The sequence below is a fragment of the Penaeus monodon genome, chromosome 17, assembly GCF_015228065.2.
Source record: "Penaeus monodon isolate SGIC_2016 chromosome 17, NSTDA_Pmon_1, whole genome shotgun sequence".
NCBI classification, from domain to species: Eukaryota; Metazoa; Arthropoda; class Malacostraca; order Decapoda; family Penaeidae; genus Penaeus; species Penaeus monodon.
In genome coordinates this window covers 34,149,610-34,167,109 of record NC_051402.1, presented here as the reverse complement: position 1 = coordinate 34,167,109, position 17,500 = coordinate 34,149,610, and the positions used below count along the sequence as shown (strand labels likewise).

The following is a 17,500-nucleotide window of genomic DNA, read 5'->3' as shown; positions in this document are numbered from 1 at the left end:
CAGCCTCCAAAAGAGGGTTTTAGGCAGTACAGCCCTCTAACATTAACAAAAAGATGTAAATATTTCATAATTTGACTCCACACTTTCCCTAGATATTTCATGCCCACCCTAGTTACTGGATCTAGTATTATCACTGATATTACCTAGCACTGACTAAAACCACAATAAATGCACACTAAGATATCATAATTAATCCATCAATACCAAATTTGCTAGATTTAAAATAGAGAAATATTCTACAAAATTATGATAATTTCATCTATCATCGCAACGTTCAATATCAACCTATAATAACAGAGATAGCATGTTCACTCATGCTATGGCTACCTATGAGTTTTCTTTATTAACTGTGTTTACAGAAATGGCTCCACAGGTGCTTAGTGACCAATGAGTTAATTACTAGTCCTATCTCACCTGATTACCCTTATCTTTCATTTTCTATTTCTTTCTCTTTCAATAAATAATAATAATGTAACAATATTGATAACAATATCAATAAAAAAAAAAAAAAAAAAAAAAAAAAAAAAAGGAAAGTAGACATCAGGTGCACTCATGTACTTCTACTAATTGACTACTTGGTAACTGAGCACCTGTTGAGTCATCTGTGTAAAAACATATAATACAAAACTACTGTGAACACCATATGTCCCTGGCAACATTGTGTTAATCTAATTCAGGAGCTACAGATTTTTCAAATTGGTTTCTGCACCTGTTGTGCATTGCACCATAGGCGCATGAATGCAAGCAGGAATGATATGTGAACCATAACTAATAGACTAAGAAAAATCTTATGAGAAATAAAAGATTTTTGGATAAAACTTTAGTTTCAAGAAGCCATTAGCTACTTTTTTTTTTTTTTTTTTTTTATTCCTTTTTTCTTTAGAGTTGTTATGCTGTAGTTTTCCAATGCATTTGACTCATTGTTGGGTGATGATTTTTTTTCCCCCATTGCCAATGTTGATCACATATTGAAAAATTGCTATTTGCTGACTTTGTACTTTGAATTTCTGGAAAGTATTAACAAAATTTATAAATAGCAAAACTAAAAAACATCAACAATGAATACACCACATATGTATGGCACGAAAGAGCATAGGGCAGACTTGGCATCAGGCACTCCTGCATATTGGATGTATGCTCTACCTTGCCTTGAATATCTGGAGGATTCTCTATCTTCCATTGCAGGGGGTGGGGCACAGCAACCCCTCTGGAGAGGGGGGGGGGGTGCAGGCATTAACCCTTTCCATATGGGTCACATGTACAAGCTTCATAAAATACCGCTTGGTCTGCAAAGTACGGCTGTATGCGCAGCAACACACCAGGGTGCATGGAGTGGGACATTCTGCTTCATGTAAAGGACTCCCGCACCCATTACCAGAAATCACCAGAGTTTATTGCACTCAGAGATTTCTGTTGCCCATCGGTGTGGGGTTAAACAATATAGTGACTTAAGCACGGTGACGCACTAGAGCGCATGAGTTTATGACGCCGAGAGATTTCTGATACCTGTCAGCATTGGGTTTGTAGCATAGAAAAGATGTATAAATAATGTATCATCTATCATAAATGTTGCAATGCAAAACAATATTCGTGCAACAACAAACGCATACAATTTACAACTTTTGAGCCCACATGATCTACAAAACCTCCACCTTGTATATTCTGGCAAGATTGATCCTGGGCTAATATCTGGATCTGCAGCAATAATTTGACCAATAAATTTACAATGGGCAGCCTGCAAGTCATCAAAATCATTGTTGTCACTAATGGTAGGAATTACAATCACATTCTGCCACTTTTTCATTTTTGCCATGATATTTTGTCACATGACTATTTATTACAAACTTTATTTGCTCTAATAGACTGATCACTAGTATCTTTTGCTCTGTCATAGCCAAGTACAATTCTTGTTGGCTTATTCAATTTCCCCACTTACATAATCTGTTACAATTCTGTCAGACTGGTTTGTCATTTCTATGCTTTTCGATAAATATTTTTCCTCACTGCTTGAAAAGTACATGTTAAGGTGTGCCGGGAATTTTTTATATGCATTCTCTCTACTGCCGTCTTGATTAGTTTAACAAGGAAATGCTGAAGAATATTGTGGCTATGTTTACATAATGCAAGTCTACTGACTATTTTCCCGGGACTTCCACTTGCCTGTGCGCAGTGTGGAATTCTCAAACTTTGCTGTAATAACATTCTGAATCAGTCATAATGTCTAATACAAGGGCTTTGCCCCCTGCGACCCCACTCTTGGCAGGCTACCACCCCCAACCCCTGCCCATGAAAAAAAAAAAAAAAAAATCCTCCGCGTATTCACAGCAGGAGAGACTGTCGGGCAGACTTGGCATCGGCTACTCCTGCATGTCGGTCATGCGAGAACTCCACAATTTCTAGCAGGCCTCCGGGAAAATAATTAACGAACATCACATTACAGTATCGTGACTATAGATATTTCAACAGAAGAAAGTGTCTTAGAATGTTACAGCCCAACAGATGGCAAGGACATTTTCATAGATTGTGTGTATGGTAATTGGCAGCCAGCTGAAACCTGATCTTTACTGATTATTGCATACATGACCATTGTTCCGTCCAGTTTGTATCCATTATTTATCGAGATATAAAGTCTTCATATGAATGTGTTTCTTCGATATTCGGTATAAAAATTGAGGTTATTCCATCCTAACCTTCCACGGAAAACATCCCTAAAGCCCTTTAAAGAAGGAGAGAAAAAACTCACCCTCAAGTTCATCCTCGAAGCTGAGGACCGATTGTTTCTTTGGCTCCAGCTTCTCCTTGCTCTTCTTTTTCTCCTTCTTCACCGGGGCTGCTGAGTTCGAATTGCTGTCTTCATTACTGTTGTTACCTCCAGGATCACTCTCGCCTCCAGCATCGTCATCGCTGAGTCTCCTTTGACGGATATTAAGGTTTTTACGTTTCTTGAACATTTTTTTCTTTTTTCCGATGCCATACACAAGGATAAGATGTCGTGCGCGGCGAAAAGAGCCGCCGGTGCGCCGATTTTCTTGACTTGAAATTAAGATACTGCAATTGATATTTTATTCTGCAATTCATCTTTTATATATTTCTTTTTGATCTTTAGATATTAATACATTCATTATAAAAGAGTAGCAATAATATTTGTTAATATTTTATATATTTCGGCTTGGGGAATAATGGTAGGTAATATATCTTTTCTTATTTGTTTATCAAATTATACATAAATATTTCCACTCAACAGAGCAGATAAAATAAGATCTATTATTACTGAAAAATATAATTAATTGGTTATATCATTTGAGTAAAGCAAACGAAGTTTATTAAAAATGATACCCCTAAAATCGTGGAAGAACACCTGAGAAACGTAAACAAAGTGGGAATTTTGACATGTATACGCGTTGATTACATTAATTCTAGTGTTTTCTACCAAAGACTGTAATTTTCAGTTCGTCAAAGAAGAAGCAGAGACATTGGTTATTCTAATTCTATTATGATAAGTGGCCAATATGAGCGACAGTGATGATGATTACGCTTTCTTTGGAAGTCCTGTGCGGGAGCTTGACGAAGGTAAACATCGTTTCTGAAGAAAAGTGGAAATTGCAGCAGTGTTTTTTATTACATGAAATTAAATGTTTCTTTTTCTGTATTTAAGTTAAGGCGCACATACTCATTAGCGTGGAATGATATGTTATGATTCAAGTCCCGTTTGGTAAATTTGGAAAATGACTCGACCACAGCCTTGGCTGTTGGTTGAATAGTTTTGTTATTGAAAATTAAGAAATTATATGAAATTATAGATGTCATTTCTGGTAGAGACAGGAAATGAGTGAGGACTATGCTTCATGGTATAGAGCAATCATCAGCAAATATTCTCTGATAAATCTCATAGGTCTTCAAGTCTTCATTTGCTAAATGAATAGCAGAGAAGAATATATCTAATTTGCAATTGCTCTCACTCTCTCTTCCCCTCCCTCTCTCCCTCTCCCTTTCTCTCTCTCCCTCTCCCTCTCCCTCTCCCTCTCCCTCTCCCTCTTTCCCCCTCTCCCTCTCCCTCTTTCCCCCTCTCCCTCTTTCTCCCTCTTTCCCCCTCTCTCTCTTTCCCCCCTCTCCTTCTTTCCCCCTCTCCCTCTCTCTCTTCCTCCCTCCCTCTCTCTCTCTTTCTCTCTCTCTCTCTCTCTCTCTCTCTCTCTCTCTCCTCTGTCTCTCTCTCTCTCTCGTCTCTTCCCTCTCTCTCTCTCTCTCTCTGTCTTCTCTCTCTCTCTCTCTCTCTGTCTCTCTCTCTCTCTCTCTGTCTCTCTCTCTCTCTCTGTCTCTCTCTCTCTCTCTTTCTCTCTCTCTCTCTCTCTTTCTCTCTCTCTCTCTCTCTTTCTCTCTCTCTCTCCTCCTCTCTTCTCTCTCTCTCTCTCTCTCTCTCTCTCTGTCTCTCTCTGTCTCTCCTTCTCTCTCTCTCTCTCTCTCTCTCTCTCTCTCTCTCTCTCTCTCTCCCTTTACATTCTGTGTATGATCATCAATCATATGAGGCAAAAATCAGACTTTGCCCAAGTAAAGTTACCATAGATGAACCTACTAGTTATATTGAGAGTTAATACCATTGGCAATAAGAGGATATTTATCTATATGTATGACATATAGACTCTAAATGGAGAACTCATCTTATTAGGTCATACCTTTGTTTCACTTATAGATCTATAAGATGGAAAATGAAAGCATTCAAATTGACATGTTAGTACAGAACCTACAGGAAACTTAACATATTTTTATGTAGTTGAATTGGGGTTTTCTTTTTACACTCTTATCATCTATGACACAATTCTTGACTCACTCTTTAAAATACCTGTTATGAGTGATTTTGCCCATATCCCCAAGAAGAAATTGAAGTTAACCCATAATTGACGGGTAGCATTCATAGTGGCCTGGGCCTCGCTGCCGGGGGCTTATATCGTCGCCCGAGCATACGCGACCACTCATCCCAAATACCAGCATCCCATTCCGTTTCTTCGTAATACTACGAAGATATGTTGTATTTTCAATTTTCATTATTTTTTACAGTCTCTACTTGCCAAACTTCCTGATAAATCGAGACTGAAGGGTATTTTTGTTGTTATATAGACTCCATAGTTGATCATTATTCGGTCTATAGTCCGAATAAAATAAGCAGTGTGTGGCATCATGGAGTTGAAATTGTCGGTTTGTTGAATTTTTTTTGTTTGTTGCATGGTAAAAATGAGAAAGTGTTAGAACCGACTTAATCACACTTTCACTGGCAAAAAAATAATCTTTTGCCGTGATTGTAACAAATAAAAACTCATGGCATGTCCATGCATACTCTATGGCATGTGCGCACGTGCCCCCGGCAGATGGTCCCGCCATGCCATGGCATGTACGTACATGCCACCCGTCGGCAATGGGTTAAAGTGCACAATAACTTGATTATCATTACTGGAATCTTTTCAGATGAATTACGAAAGCAGAAAGTCCCTAGAATTGAGGACCAGTTCGCCAAGGACAAACAGGGTCGACGAAGGTTAGTGTTTAGACTTTTTTGTTAGTTACTTATTATTGTTACTTTTCTATGTACTGTTATTTATTTTCCTTATTATTATTGTTATGGTAGAGAAACTCATATTATCACTATCACTATTATAGTTATTAATATTTATAATACAGAATTACAGAGAATTAATTCCCTCAAAATATATTTAAACACATTTTTGGCCTGTAGCTATTGATTTTTACATCAAATATGTGGAACAGCCTCTTAAGTTTTAGCAGTTTCAATTTTCCTTATGCAAATTGCCTAGTAAGATAGATTTTCACTTGAATATAAGATAATCCAAATTTCCTCTTGCCACAACAGGTTTCATGGTGCCTTCAGTGGAGGATTCTCAGCTGGTTACTTTAACAGTGTTGGATCAAAGGAAGGATGGACTCCCTCCACATTTGTATCATCCAGAGGCCAGAGGGCTGATTCCAAGGCAGCTAAGCCCCAAGATTTTATGGATGATGAGGTATATTGTTTTATATATGTATGGCAATATTTTGTGGAAATGTTTTCTATATTAATTTTGTGGAAATTTCTACTATATTCGCTATATTTATTACATACATTGGATTAGTGAATGCAAATATTGAGATCTAAGAATAGAATGTATCTTGATCACTACTTTTTAGATGCATTTTGAGTCACTGAATACAGAAATTGTTTTCATTATAGGACCTAGAATCGTATGGAATATCCCCACAAGGAATCCAGGCTACGTCAAGTTATGACAGCAATGACCCTCAAAAGCGCAAGCGTGTGATAGACCCTGATGGACCCATCCCTGGAGTCCCTGTTTTGGAAGATATACTCAAACCTGCTAGGTGAGTCAGCTCAAGATGATTGTATTTGAAGCATATTTGGATGGAGGGAACAAAACAAGTACAAAAATTGGGTTTCTTTAAGATTGTCCTGACAAAGTATCAAATATCTGCTGCTTTAGGTATGACCCAGAGTGAGCAGTAATAACAAAAGATTAAAAACATGACCCAACACAGGGATTGTCTATATAGAATCATACTAGCTCCGTATTCTAACTGGACAGTCCTTTTGTTGGGTCACTTACTCAGATTGTTTCAGTATTTTTCACTTTAGGCCTTACCTAGAGTAACAAAGATATGAGTCCTTGTCAAGAAAGATTTTACACATCATCAATATGTTAGTGCTTTTTTCATATGTTATATAGACATTTGTCTTTATACTATATATCACAGATGATTCTATATTCATAGCAATATTTACAGGGAAACTATGGGCATGAAGATCTTACAGAAACTTGGATGGAGACCTGGTCAGGGTGTTGGCCCACGTGTGAAGAGGTTAGAGAAGGTTAAGGCTCAAAAAGACAAGCAAAGGATGTATGGATGTCCCTTGCCTTCAGGTAAGTTTTGAACAACACTTTCAAAATGCATATTGTATTAAGAGAAAATTAGATGCTATTACACAGTGCATGTACATACATGCCATGTCCATTGTAGGTTTAGATTATTGTGTTACACACAAAAGGCCCTACAAGTCCTGAGTCACCAAGGAGTTGGTTACTACTTGTCCTACCTGTCTCACATGTTTACCATTTTCCTTGGAGAAAAAATATGTGTATATATATATATATATATATATATATATATATATATATATATATATATATATATATATATATATATATATATATATATATATATATATATATATATATATATATATAAATTTTTTTATCTTAGTATTTTTTATAACATTACATCAATATAATGTGAACAATGATAATGATAATAATAGCATTAAAAAAAATAGAAAGGGGGAAATCAGGTGAGGTCATGTAGGCCTACCAATTGACTCCTTGCTAACTGAGCATTTGTGGAGCCATTAATGTGTAAACACATTTCAAAAACAAAACTGCAGTGGACATTAGATGTTCCTGGCAACAGTGTGTTAATCATATGTTATATCCATATCTATCATATGCTGTGATTGTGTTACTTTTGAGCCTCAAAACTTTTGTAGCTATTACATAATATGCTTGTCTTCTATACAGTTGATACTATTTTTATCTTCAATAGAATAAAATTTATTCATACCATACTAGATGGTAAGTATCAGGTCAATTTTAGGTATCTGTGCATTTATAGGTACAGTATTAGAAATATATTTTGATTAAGAGTAGACTTAAATTGATTTCAAGTCATAGTAAAAAAAAAAAAAAAAAAAAAAGCGCCCCAATAAAAAAAGTCCTCCCAAGTTCTTCAAAAAGAGGCATACCTCACCAAGGTTGAACTTTATAAGATTAGACTTTAGACTTTCAGGAGAGAAGTTTCATTTCTAGAAAAACACTTTTTGCTTCACAGGTGTTGGAGGTGGTGATAAAGATGAAGATGGAGATGATGACGTAGATTGCAACTCCGAGGTTACATATGCCCCTGATGATGTTGAAACGCTATATCTTCCCAATCCAAAACAAGACCAGTTTGGCCTGGGATACAAACCTCTTGACCGCACTCCTGTACTCGGAGGACACATAAATCTGTTTGATCCTTCTCCCCTCAGCATGAAAGAGAAGAAGAAGAAAGTTTTGATAAAAGGACAGGTATGGAGTCTGTTAGCAGAATTAATGATGAGATTGTAGAGACCATAAGGCTGGCTTTTCTGATGTTGGTAAGAGAGATTGCTGCCATCTATATGCATGGTTTTCAACTAAACTTCATTTGTGGTTAATAAAATAATTGTTATAATTCTACTGATGATTATCATCGTTAATTGCCAAGTAGAAATGCTGCCTCTAGAGTAGTAAAAAAAATAGTGCATTACTCTCTTCTATTATTAAGTATCTCTTTACAACCAGTATCATCTTGACACTTGTAGTTGGGACCAAAACTTGTGTACCTACTTAAAATGTGTGATAATGTTTCTTTAATGATGTCTTTCCAGGATTCCTCTTTGATTTGTAATAGTTTTTATTGTTTTAGATGAAATTAATGATTATTTGAAACCCAAAAGATGTATTCTTCAAATTTTGATAGAGTACAAGGTTTATGATTTATGATATTGGCTAATTAAACTATATTTTGTATTGGAAATTTAAGATGTGAATTTATATAATCAAAATACCTTTTGACTTGAAACTAATAACATTACAGGCATTTGGTGTAGGAGCATTTGAGGATGAAGATGAAGATATTTATGCAACAGAAGATATGAGCAATTATGACTTTGGTGAAGAAAAGAAAGATGTTCAAAAGAAGAAAATGGGTCAGAATTTCCAGTCTCCAATGGTATTTGTTTGTTCATTTTGTGTAGCTATTTTATGTTAAAGTTAACTATGATTGTTATAATATATTAATAAACTTGGATTCATGCAAACATAGATTGATATTTCCAATTACTTTCTCTCTTCCACCTCCCAAGACCCTCTTAGGATTAACAGAAATGATAGAAGGTTTCAAGATAAGCAGCAAACCTAGCCAAGGTCACAAAATTTATCCAAGACCCAACCTACCTAAAGATTTCACTCCTAAACACCAACCAAGAAAACGGAGGTAAGATTGTCTTCATTTTGCATTATAGACGTACAGATTAGATTAGATATGTTCTGTGTACTTGGATATTCTTTCCTTTCCTATAAAGATCATAACTTCTGCAGACAAATATGCCCTTAACCCCTTAGATCTGCTTGCTTCACGGATATCACATAATCAAAAATCCAGACATTAGTTTTACATGAGCAGCCACTCTGCTGGATGTGCGGCTTGTAGGCCGGGCGCACGTGAATACTTGTGTGCAGTGGCAAATACCTATACCTCCTATTTGCAGTGTTATTTTCTCTTTTTTTGCATAAGTATTTTTAGCTTTTTTGCATTTTCCAATGTCAATATTTGTTATTTGTATGCATTATCCATATGGTTATAAACTATTTTCTTTGCATAGACTCTCTAGGTAGTCTACAACTCAGTGCAAGAAAAAGATAGATATTTTTGTTATTTGTGTCACTTAAAAATTTTTCTTCGTAATCAATTTTCTGTAATACAACCTACACCAGTCATGGTGCCAGGAATACAATACTGAGCACGGAAATGGCGGCCTCTGTGGAGTCAGTGCATTTCCAGTTATGGCTCATGGACATTACATTCCACACTCGTTTATCGATGGAATTAAAGCAAAACCACCAAATGTGTCTAATGACCCTCGCAATAGATTTGTGCACTCGTGACTAGTTTTACCCATCACCCCAGCCTTCAGCCAAAATGCTCACAACGACAAGTTCGTGTCACCTGGCCTGATGGCATGTTCATGATGTGATGGGCATGTTATCCAGATTAAAGGGGTTAATAACAACAAGCAGATTTTTATCTTTTAATAAGGGCAATTTTTTCATGTATTTTTATATACCTGCTGTTATTTTTCTTATACATTGCCAGGACAACCAAAGATAAAACAATTATTGTTACACCAGAAAATGTGTTCTCTTTATGTTCATACCAAATATTTACCAAAAACTGACCAAACACACTGAAAATAAGGTATATGATGCTTGTATAGGGACGATGGGTATGGTTGGCCAAAGGATAAGAAAGCACAAGTTTCTGAAGCAGAAATTGTCAAATATCAAATATGTACAACACAGTGAAAAGGCAAAATTCATCCTAGATAGGCAGGAGTGGGTTGGTGGGATAGGATGGGCAGCTGAGATTAGTGAGATTGATCACCAGTAATCAAGTAAAAAGAAGAGGTAAGGTGATTAGGGTGTGGAAAGGGGGATATGGTGGCTGTGGGCCTTGAGATTTTGTATTTGCCAGAACATAATTGGGTATTCTAAATCAATGTTTCTCATCCTTTTTTCTCTTGCAGCACCCATGAATTCATTTCCATATCTGAAGACAATGCTGCACAAAAAATAGCCTATGATTTATTAACATGTTGCATCTTTGCTTAATTTTGTGAACTGATGATACATGATACATGTCAGATTGCAAAATTTCATAAATTGCATAATGACATTCTTGACCATTGAAGGCAGTTTCTTTGTAAGTGCTTATATTCCCAGTAACAAGTTGAAGAATTTATTATCATGCCATACTTGCATACTAAAATTAACTCATTGTCACCAGGGATATGCACTAGTCACTGTAGTTTTGTTTTGTTATTTTACATATACATAACTCTACAAACACTTAGTTACCAAGGACTTAGGTAAGAGCATACCTGGCCTGACATAATTACCCCATTCCTTGAATTTATAGGATTTTTTTTCTGATATTCTTATTATCATTACTTTTCCTAGTTCTGTCATTGTTTTTATTATTATTATTATTATTATTATTATTATTATTATTATTATTACTATCATTATTAACATATTGATATTATAATGTTTACTAGTAGTAAGAAGAAACTAAAAAAGCATCTTTATGACTAGTCATTCATGTCTTGATGAGTAAGTGTATGTAGAGGTATCTATTTGTAAATAAAATTAGTAAGCTAAAATCACAGCGGACATGGCATGTCCCAGCTTCAGAGTGCTCAAACTTATTATGGAAGATATATACAAATCTGTATTGGTATGAGGTTAGTGTTCCCTATTGAAGAAACACTGATCTAGGTGGAGGCTAAAACTATGCAGTCTACCCATCAAAACACCTTGAGCTATTTTTGGGTATAGGCAACATAGATAACAACCGAGGGCCCTTACTTAGTATATTTTCATATTGCCCTTTTGACTCCAGTTGGCCTATGAAGGGACTGGAGCCCCCAAGGGTTTAAGCTTTCAGTGGAACTACAAACAATTACTGTATCTCATCTACCCCAGATTAGAAGTAACCTTGAAAACTCCATAAATAATTTTTCTCAGTTTTCAGTAGCTTCCATGCAGTTAGTGTTATTTACCTTGTATGCTAAAATGTAATATGGTATTTATCAGTGTTACTCAGTTTTAGAGGTTAGCAATAAGATTTTGTCTTATAAAATATACATAATAATAAATTGCATAATGACATTCTGTATGCACATGTATTTGATTGTCGTTTATCAAAAGCACAGTCAGAAGTCAGAATTTGTTCAGATATGAGGACATATATGTTATGCTTTAAGCTTTAAAAAGAAAATCTCAGCATTGTTATTACTTGGGGAAGTATTGGTGCCAGCACTAGCAGCAGCAGGCCAGTTTATGATTTTAGGCTTATTATTTTGTGTCTGATAAACAGTACTTATTTCATTAGTTCAGTACTGAAAATAGGCTATAGGTTCTTTTAGTTATCACTATAGGGGCTCAGTCCTGCAAAATTGATTCTATAGATACTGTAACTATTAACTTCAGTCCCTTACTCCCAAGTCTTTCCTTCATAATTTCTTCAGGATATCAGGGTTTTGTACTTGATTTTTTTTATTAGATACTTTAAATTATTTTTACCAAATTTCATCCCAGGAAAATAATGATAATGTTTCTAATAATGTTATTAAGGTTTATCATATGAAAATGTATGTTGGATGGGATTATCCAGAATTCATGTTATTTATTTTTTAGTCATCTACATATACAATAGGCAACCAGCAATGTTTTCATGTTTCTTGGCTCTATGGTTAAATATAGATAGTCTGATAAGCTCCTCTTATGATATGCATGATGACTTTCCAGATTTGAGAGAAAGGAAAATGAGGTGCGAGGGCTTGGCAGACATGAGATGACACCAGAACAGCGAGCAAGACTTCTCTCAGATAAATCCAAAACTACTGTGGAGGTGAGATGCATGAAATGTAGTATATCATTCAGAATTTTTTTTCCATCACCGGCATTCCTTTCTAGTTCTGGACCATCATTTTATGAAAGTCAGGATTCAGATTATATGGTAGCCTGATGTCATGTTGTATAAAGAACCAGTGGAATAATTTATATATATATATATATATATATATATATATATATATATATATATATATATATATATATATATATATATATATATATATATATATATACATATATATATATATATGTATATATATATTTTTTTTTACACAAATGGCTCCACAGATACATAGTGACCAGGGAGTCCATTACTAGGCCTTCCTGTTACTATTATCATAATCAGCATTATTGGTAACAGTGGTAGTAGTGTTTGTTTAGAAAAGGTAAAAATGAGAATGGATATCTTCGCATTCCTTAGTTTAGGTGACTGAATACCAAAAGGACAACAGTGATTGGATCAACATATTTTTACTTTGCTTGTTTGCATTTATATACACACAAATTATTGATAATCATATTGAGTTCATATGAGGAGAATGTTATGTGTAAATTGATAATTTAATTGATTTTCAAATTATTGTCTATTCTGCCAGATTAGGTCAGGTGTGAAGGGAGAGGTCAAGCAGCCACAACAACAGACAAAGGGTGATATTCATGACACCTCAGATATTGATAAGATCTATGAAGAATTTAAAAGTGCTTCTGTGAAGTCTTCTGAATTTAAACCATTTGCTAGAAACTCTGAAAAGCAGCGACGTTATGAACTGTTCCTAAGGATGAAGGAAAGAGGCCAGAAAGGTTGGTAGTTGTTGCTATATTTAGATAGAATTCACTGTTGGAATTTTTAAATGGCACCACCTGTAGCTGTAGTCATAAAGCTATTAGGAAAAGCATGGGTTAATTTGATTTTCTTTTGGTAGATCGGTATTATCTGGCACAACCCAAGACCATGACAGAATGGGAACGAGAGCGGGAGATATGTGAATTCAATCGAGCAGCGCAACTCTTCCAGCCTCTTACATCTACCATGGCTAACAGGTTTGCATTGAAGAATTCTAGACTCTCATTTCTGTCATCAGTTGCCTTGAGACAAGCCCCTTTGCAGACAAAGGGGCTTGTTTCGAGGTGAATATGACTCTTCAAATACAGCTTTAGGAGTTCATCTGTTCATTTCCTAAAAGAAATATATGTTTATCTAAGCCCCAAAATGGATTGATTAGATGATGAAAATGATCAATGGCAGTAGTATTGATAGGACTGAGAAAATGGGAGAGAAAGAAAATCATCACACAGTGTTAGTAGTGCATTGATATTTTTGTACATTAAATATTTTAAAAAAATATTTGTCCTGGGAAGCACATTAAACTTCTTATTCATTCCTAGTATCTTTTTCATAATATATATGCTAATCAGGCTAGGGTTACACAGGACCTTCAGCTACCATTTCAACACCTTAGTGATAAGAGGGTACTTTGAAAGGCTAGAAGGCAAAGATAGATTGTTAAGTTCAAATTTGATTTTCATTTATGCAAATTCTCCTGAAAATGTAATCTCACAGTGGCTGCAGAAAGGGGAAAAAACCTATTATAATTATCAAGTGTTGTAGTTCATCTATTAAAAAAGGGAAATGAGTTGTTAATATATTATAATGATGATCTGGAATGAAAGGAAACCTAACTAGAAAAATGAGAGAAATTAGTAATACAAGGTAAAACAGATCATGATGAAACTATACTCCCATACAATTTGTTACAGATACTTTACTTAGGAAAACATAGTTTCATGACATATCTTATTAAGTTGTACTCTCTAATACAGTATTATACCTGCAGGTTTGTTACAGCAGCCACCTCAGATACCGGGCCTGTCCTGAAAGATGGATTGAATACAGAAATCCCAAAGGTGAGGTAGTATTGTTATTGGTTAATTTTATAAAGGTATGAATGGTTATTATGCAAATATATTTTGAGAGGTTTTTCCTCTCTCTGTACTATGTAATTTATTTGGTACTGTTATGATATTGTACAAGAAAATTGTATTTCTATTTGTGTTAATATTAATTATATATATATATATATATATATATATATATATATATATATATATATATATATATATATATATATATATATATATATATATATATATATATATATATATGCTTGAGTTAGAATTCACTTTGCATTTACTAAATGGCATCCTTCACACAGGTTGAGTCAGTAAATGAAGAAATAGAGATTGATACACTTGGTGGTAATGTTTCTGATGAACGGATAAAAGCTGCCAAAATGAACATGTTTGGCAAACTCACACAAGTCACTATTGACTGGTATCCTGACCGCTTGCTCTGTCGACGCTTTAATGTCCCAAATCCTTACCCAGAGTAAGTGATTGTGTCATTCTTATTATTTTGTGTGATTATTCCTATTATTAGAGAGAGAGAGAGAGAGAGAGAGAGAGAGAGAGAGAGAGAGAGAGAGAGAGAGAGAGAGAGAGAGTGTGTGTGTGTGTGTGTGTGTGTGTGTGTGTGTGTGTGTGTGTGTGTGTGTGTGTGTGTGTGTGTGTGTGTGTGTGTGTGTGTGTGTGTGTGTGTGTGTGTGTGTGTGTGTGTGTGAGAGAGATGCCTGAATAACAATGTATGAGTACCTTTTTGATTATGCGTGATAGCTGTGCTCACATAAGCTTGTTATACAAATACATAGTAATTGATAAACTAATGCATTTTCTTCTTTTTTAATTTTTGGAAAACAGGTCGTCATTTGTTGGTGTGCGTAAGACTACAGGAGAAAAGCTATCCATTTTCAATGTGTTAAATGCACCTGTAGAAGACACAGCAGGCCTTCAGTCTAAAAAATCCCAAACGATGTCAAAAGCTGATGAGGATGATCAGAGTGAAGATGATGATGAGGATGATAATGATAGTTATGATGATAACAAACCAGAAACATTTGGTCTAAAGGTGAGTTAGACTAATTTGAGTGTCTCATATAAAAGAAAAAAATCTAGAGGTTGCATATCATTGGTTCAAGTATGTTATTGCAAGAATTTACTGAGTAGAGTTCAGACTCTGTATGCCATCTAGCTGCTACTCACATCTATGATTTCATTCCCTTTTTTTTGTCTCTTGCTTTCACTTTCTTTTTCTCTGGTTTCAGGTCCCAGTGGATGGACCACCAACCATGGACCTGTTTAAAGCTATTTTCCAAGACAGTGACTCAGAATCAGATGATGAAGAGAAAAATGAAGCAGATGGAGAAAGTGATGCAGAGATGTCGGAAGTGAAAGAAGAAAACACGCAAAGATCTTTTCAGTCGTCATCTAGGTCTTCTAAGGAAGTGAAGAGTAATGATGTTAATAATCCTGTAGTAAGATCAGTGACTGAATTTGTGTCAACAATAAGGGGAGAAGTGAATACCGGTGTGAGGAAAGAGGACGAAGGAGTAAAAGATCCTAAGAAGAAAGTTAGGGTCAGTAGATTTGAGCCAAAAGAAGAAGTCAAAAAAGAAGAAGACATCCCACCCAAACACATTTTTATACCTCGCAAAAAAGTTTCAGAACCTACTGAAAGTCAGCCAGCAAAAGGAATATTTGCAAACATTGATTTTGAAGCTTTAAACAGTTACAGAAAATTAGATCCAGATACTAGCAAAGCACAAACAGATAGCATAAGTGATGTTGAAGGTGCTAAGGAGGCTACAGAAAAAAAGGACAGTGATTCATCAGTTGACTCAGAGGATGAATATGGACCTCCCATTCCATCCCACCTTAAGAATAGGAATCAGATGATTAGGTCGACCCCAGCATCTTTTACCCTCCCAAGAGATATAGCTACAAAGAGTGCCAATAAAGATTCTCCATGGATTGTCAAAGAAGTCAAGAGTAAGAGTTCAAAGAAGCACAAACACAAAGATAAACATAAACATAAAAAGGAGAAGAAGAAGAAGAAAAAACAAAAGGAAAAGAAAAAGAAGCACCGCAGAAGGAGCAAAAGTGATTCAAGTACAGACTCATCTGACAGTGAATAAAATTTTAAGCTATGCAAATATTTTTTCCTTTATAAGCCTCTGGTCTGTTTTTATCTACAGCCATAAATGTATCATGATTTTAAGGTAATTTATGAGAGAAAAAAATTTGCCTGGAAAGTCATTTCAGATTTCTAAGATTTGAAGATAAAAACTATTCATATTGCCAGTTATACCTTGAAACATTTTGAAATATATTTCAAACTCTAGAATGAATAATTTCAGTAGGCAGCCTCAAAGTATTAGTTACTGAGGAAGGTCACATATAGTTGATGAAAAATAAGGTAATTATTCTGAAATTCATTATAGTTAAAAGAGTAGTTACAGAAATACTGAAGATATGTATAATTGATGAGGCTATCCTAAGCCTGAGCATGATATATTTTACCATGGCTTAGCACTGGTTCAAGGTAAATTATGTTTTATGTTTTAGCTTTACCCATCTCATGTCTCTGTCCCACAAATAGTGGTTGCATTAATAAATATGCACTGCAGGCAAGAATACTGTTAAGATCTACTTCTATCTAAAGACAGAAAGAAGAAAAACTTTTTGAACTCACAAGTCTGGGAAATTAGCACAATAGATGTTGCCTTGGAGGGGCTTAGGAGGTGGAGACTGAAGCCTGATGTAGGCGACCACCCCTACCTTGGACCTAAGCCCTTGTCTCAATTAATTTTGCATAGCCTTTTCTTCTCCATTCCTTTTCCTTCTCTTCTTCATCCCTTCTTCTGTCCACTTGTCCTAATCATAAACTCATTTTTACCCTTTTCACCATAATACTTTGTCATAATGCTTATGATCTTTGATGTCCAGCACATTCGTTTACATTGACCATTGACTATTCTGGAAATCCACAAACATCACCTTGTGAACGCAAAAATTTACCCAAGCCCCACCTTATCGCTATATATTGAATACTCCACTAATGACCTTAAATGTTAAAGTGGCAGAAACTTTTCAGTAAATAAATAAATATTGGTTCCTGTTAAAACCATGTAATTACTGGCACTCTCTTTTTTAATTTCTAAGCTTATTACTGATTATTGGCGCTGAAATATTTGCCCTCATTACTGCTGTTATAAGATTATGTTATCATCAGAACACAATACTGAAATCATTAAAGTTAGTGTGTCAGTTATTGAAAAGTTATGCTACCCCTTTGTGGCAACATGCAATCCTACCTGGAGGTAAGCATGTTTTAA

At 35.3% G+C, this 17,500-nt stretch overlaps 2 protein-coding genes across 2 annotated transcripts in view; one reads left to right on the top strand and one right to left on the bottom strand.

Annotated features, from left to right (window-relative positions):
* The window catches only part of LOC119583684 (PAX3- and PAX7-binding protein 1-like), a 25,542-nt gene extending 22,536 nt beyond the window's left edge, over window positions 1–3,006 (bottom strand). Inside the window, exon 1 of the mRNA XM_037932309.1 lies at window positions 2,744–3,006. Coding sequence (XP_037788237.1) covers window positions 2,744–2,951 — 208 coding nt within the window. The 5' untranslated portion in view covers window positions 2,952–3,006. The remainder of the gene's footprint in view (window positions 1–2,743) is intronic.
* Window positions 3,007–3,354: 348 nt separating this feature from the next.
* LOC119583683 (G patch domain-containing protein 1-like) lies at window positions 3,355–16,318 on the top strand. Its single transcript, XM_037932307.1, has 15 exons — window positions 3,355–3,570; window positions 5,458–5,527; window positions 5,861–6,011; window positions 6,218–6,366; window positions 6,787–6,923; window positions 7,885–8,123; window positions 8,674–8,808; window positions 8,942–9,072; window positions 12,165–12,267; window positions 12,869–13,073; window positions 13,196–13,313; window positions 14,108–14,177; window positions 14,486–14,658; window positions 15,027–15,234; window positions 15,431–16,318. The coding sequence occupies exons 1-15, from the start codon at window positions 3,510–3,512 to the stop codon at window positions 16,298–16,300; spliced, it is 2,820 nt and encodes a 939-aa protein (XP_037788235.1). The 5' UTR covers window positions 3,355–3,509; the 3' UTR covers window positions 16,301–16,318.
* Window positions 16,319–17,500: the final 1,182 nt, after the last annotated feature.

Coding starts and splice junctions, on each gene's coding strand:
- LOC119583683 (XM_037932307.1), top strand. CDS start 3,510: ATGAGCGACAGTGATGATGATTACGCTTTCTTTGGAAGTCCTGTGCGG. Junction 12,268..12,868: donor AATCCAAAACTACTGTGGAG/GTGAGATGCATG, acceptor CTATTCTGCCAG/ATTAGGTCAGGTGTGAAGGG. Junction 13,314..14,107: donor ACATCTACCATGGCTAACAG/GTTTGCATTGAA, acceptor TTATACCTGCAG/GTTTGTTACAGCAGCCACCT.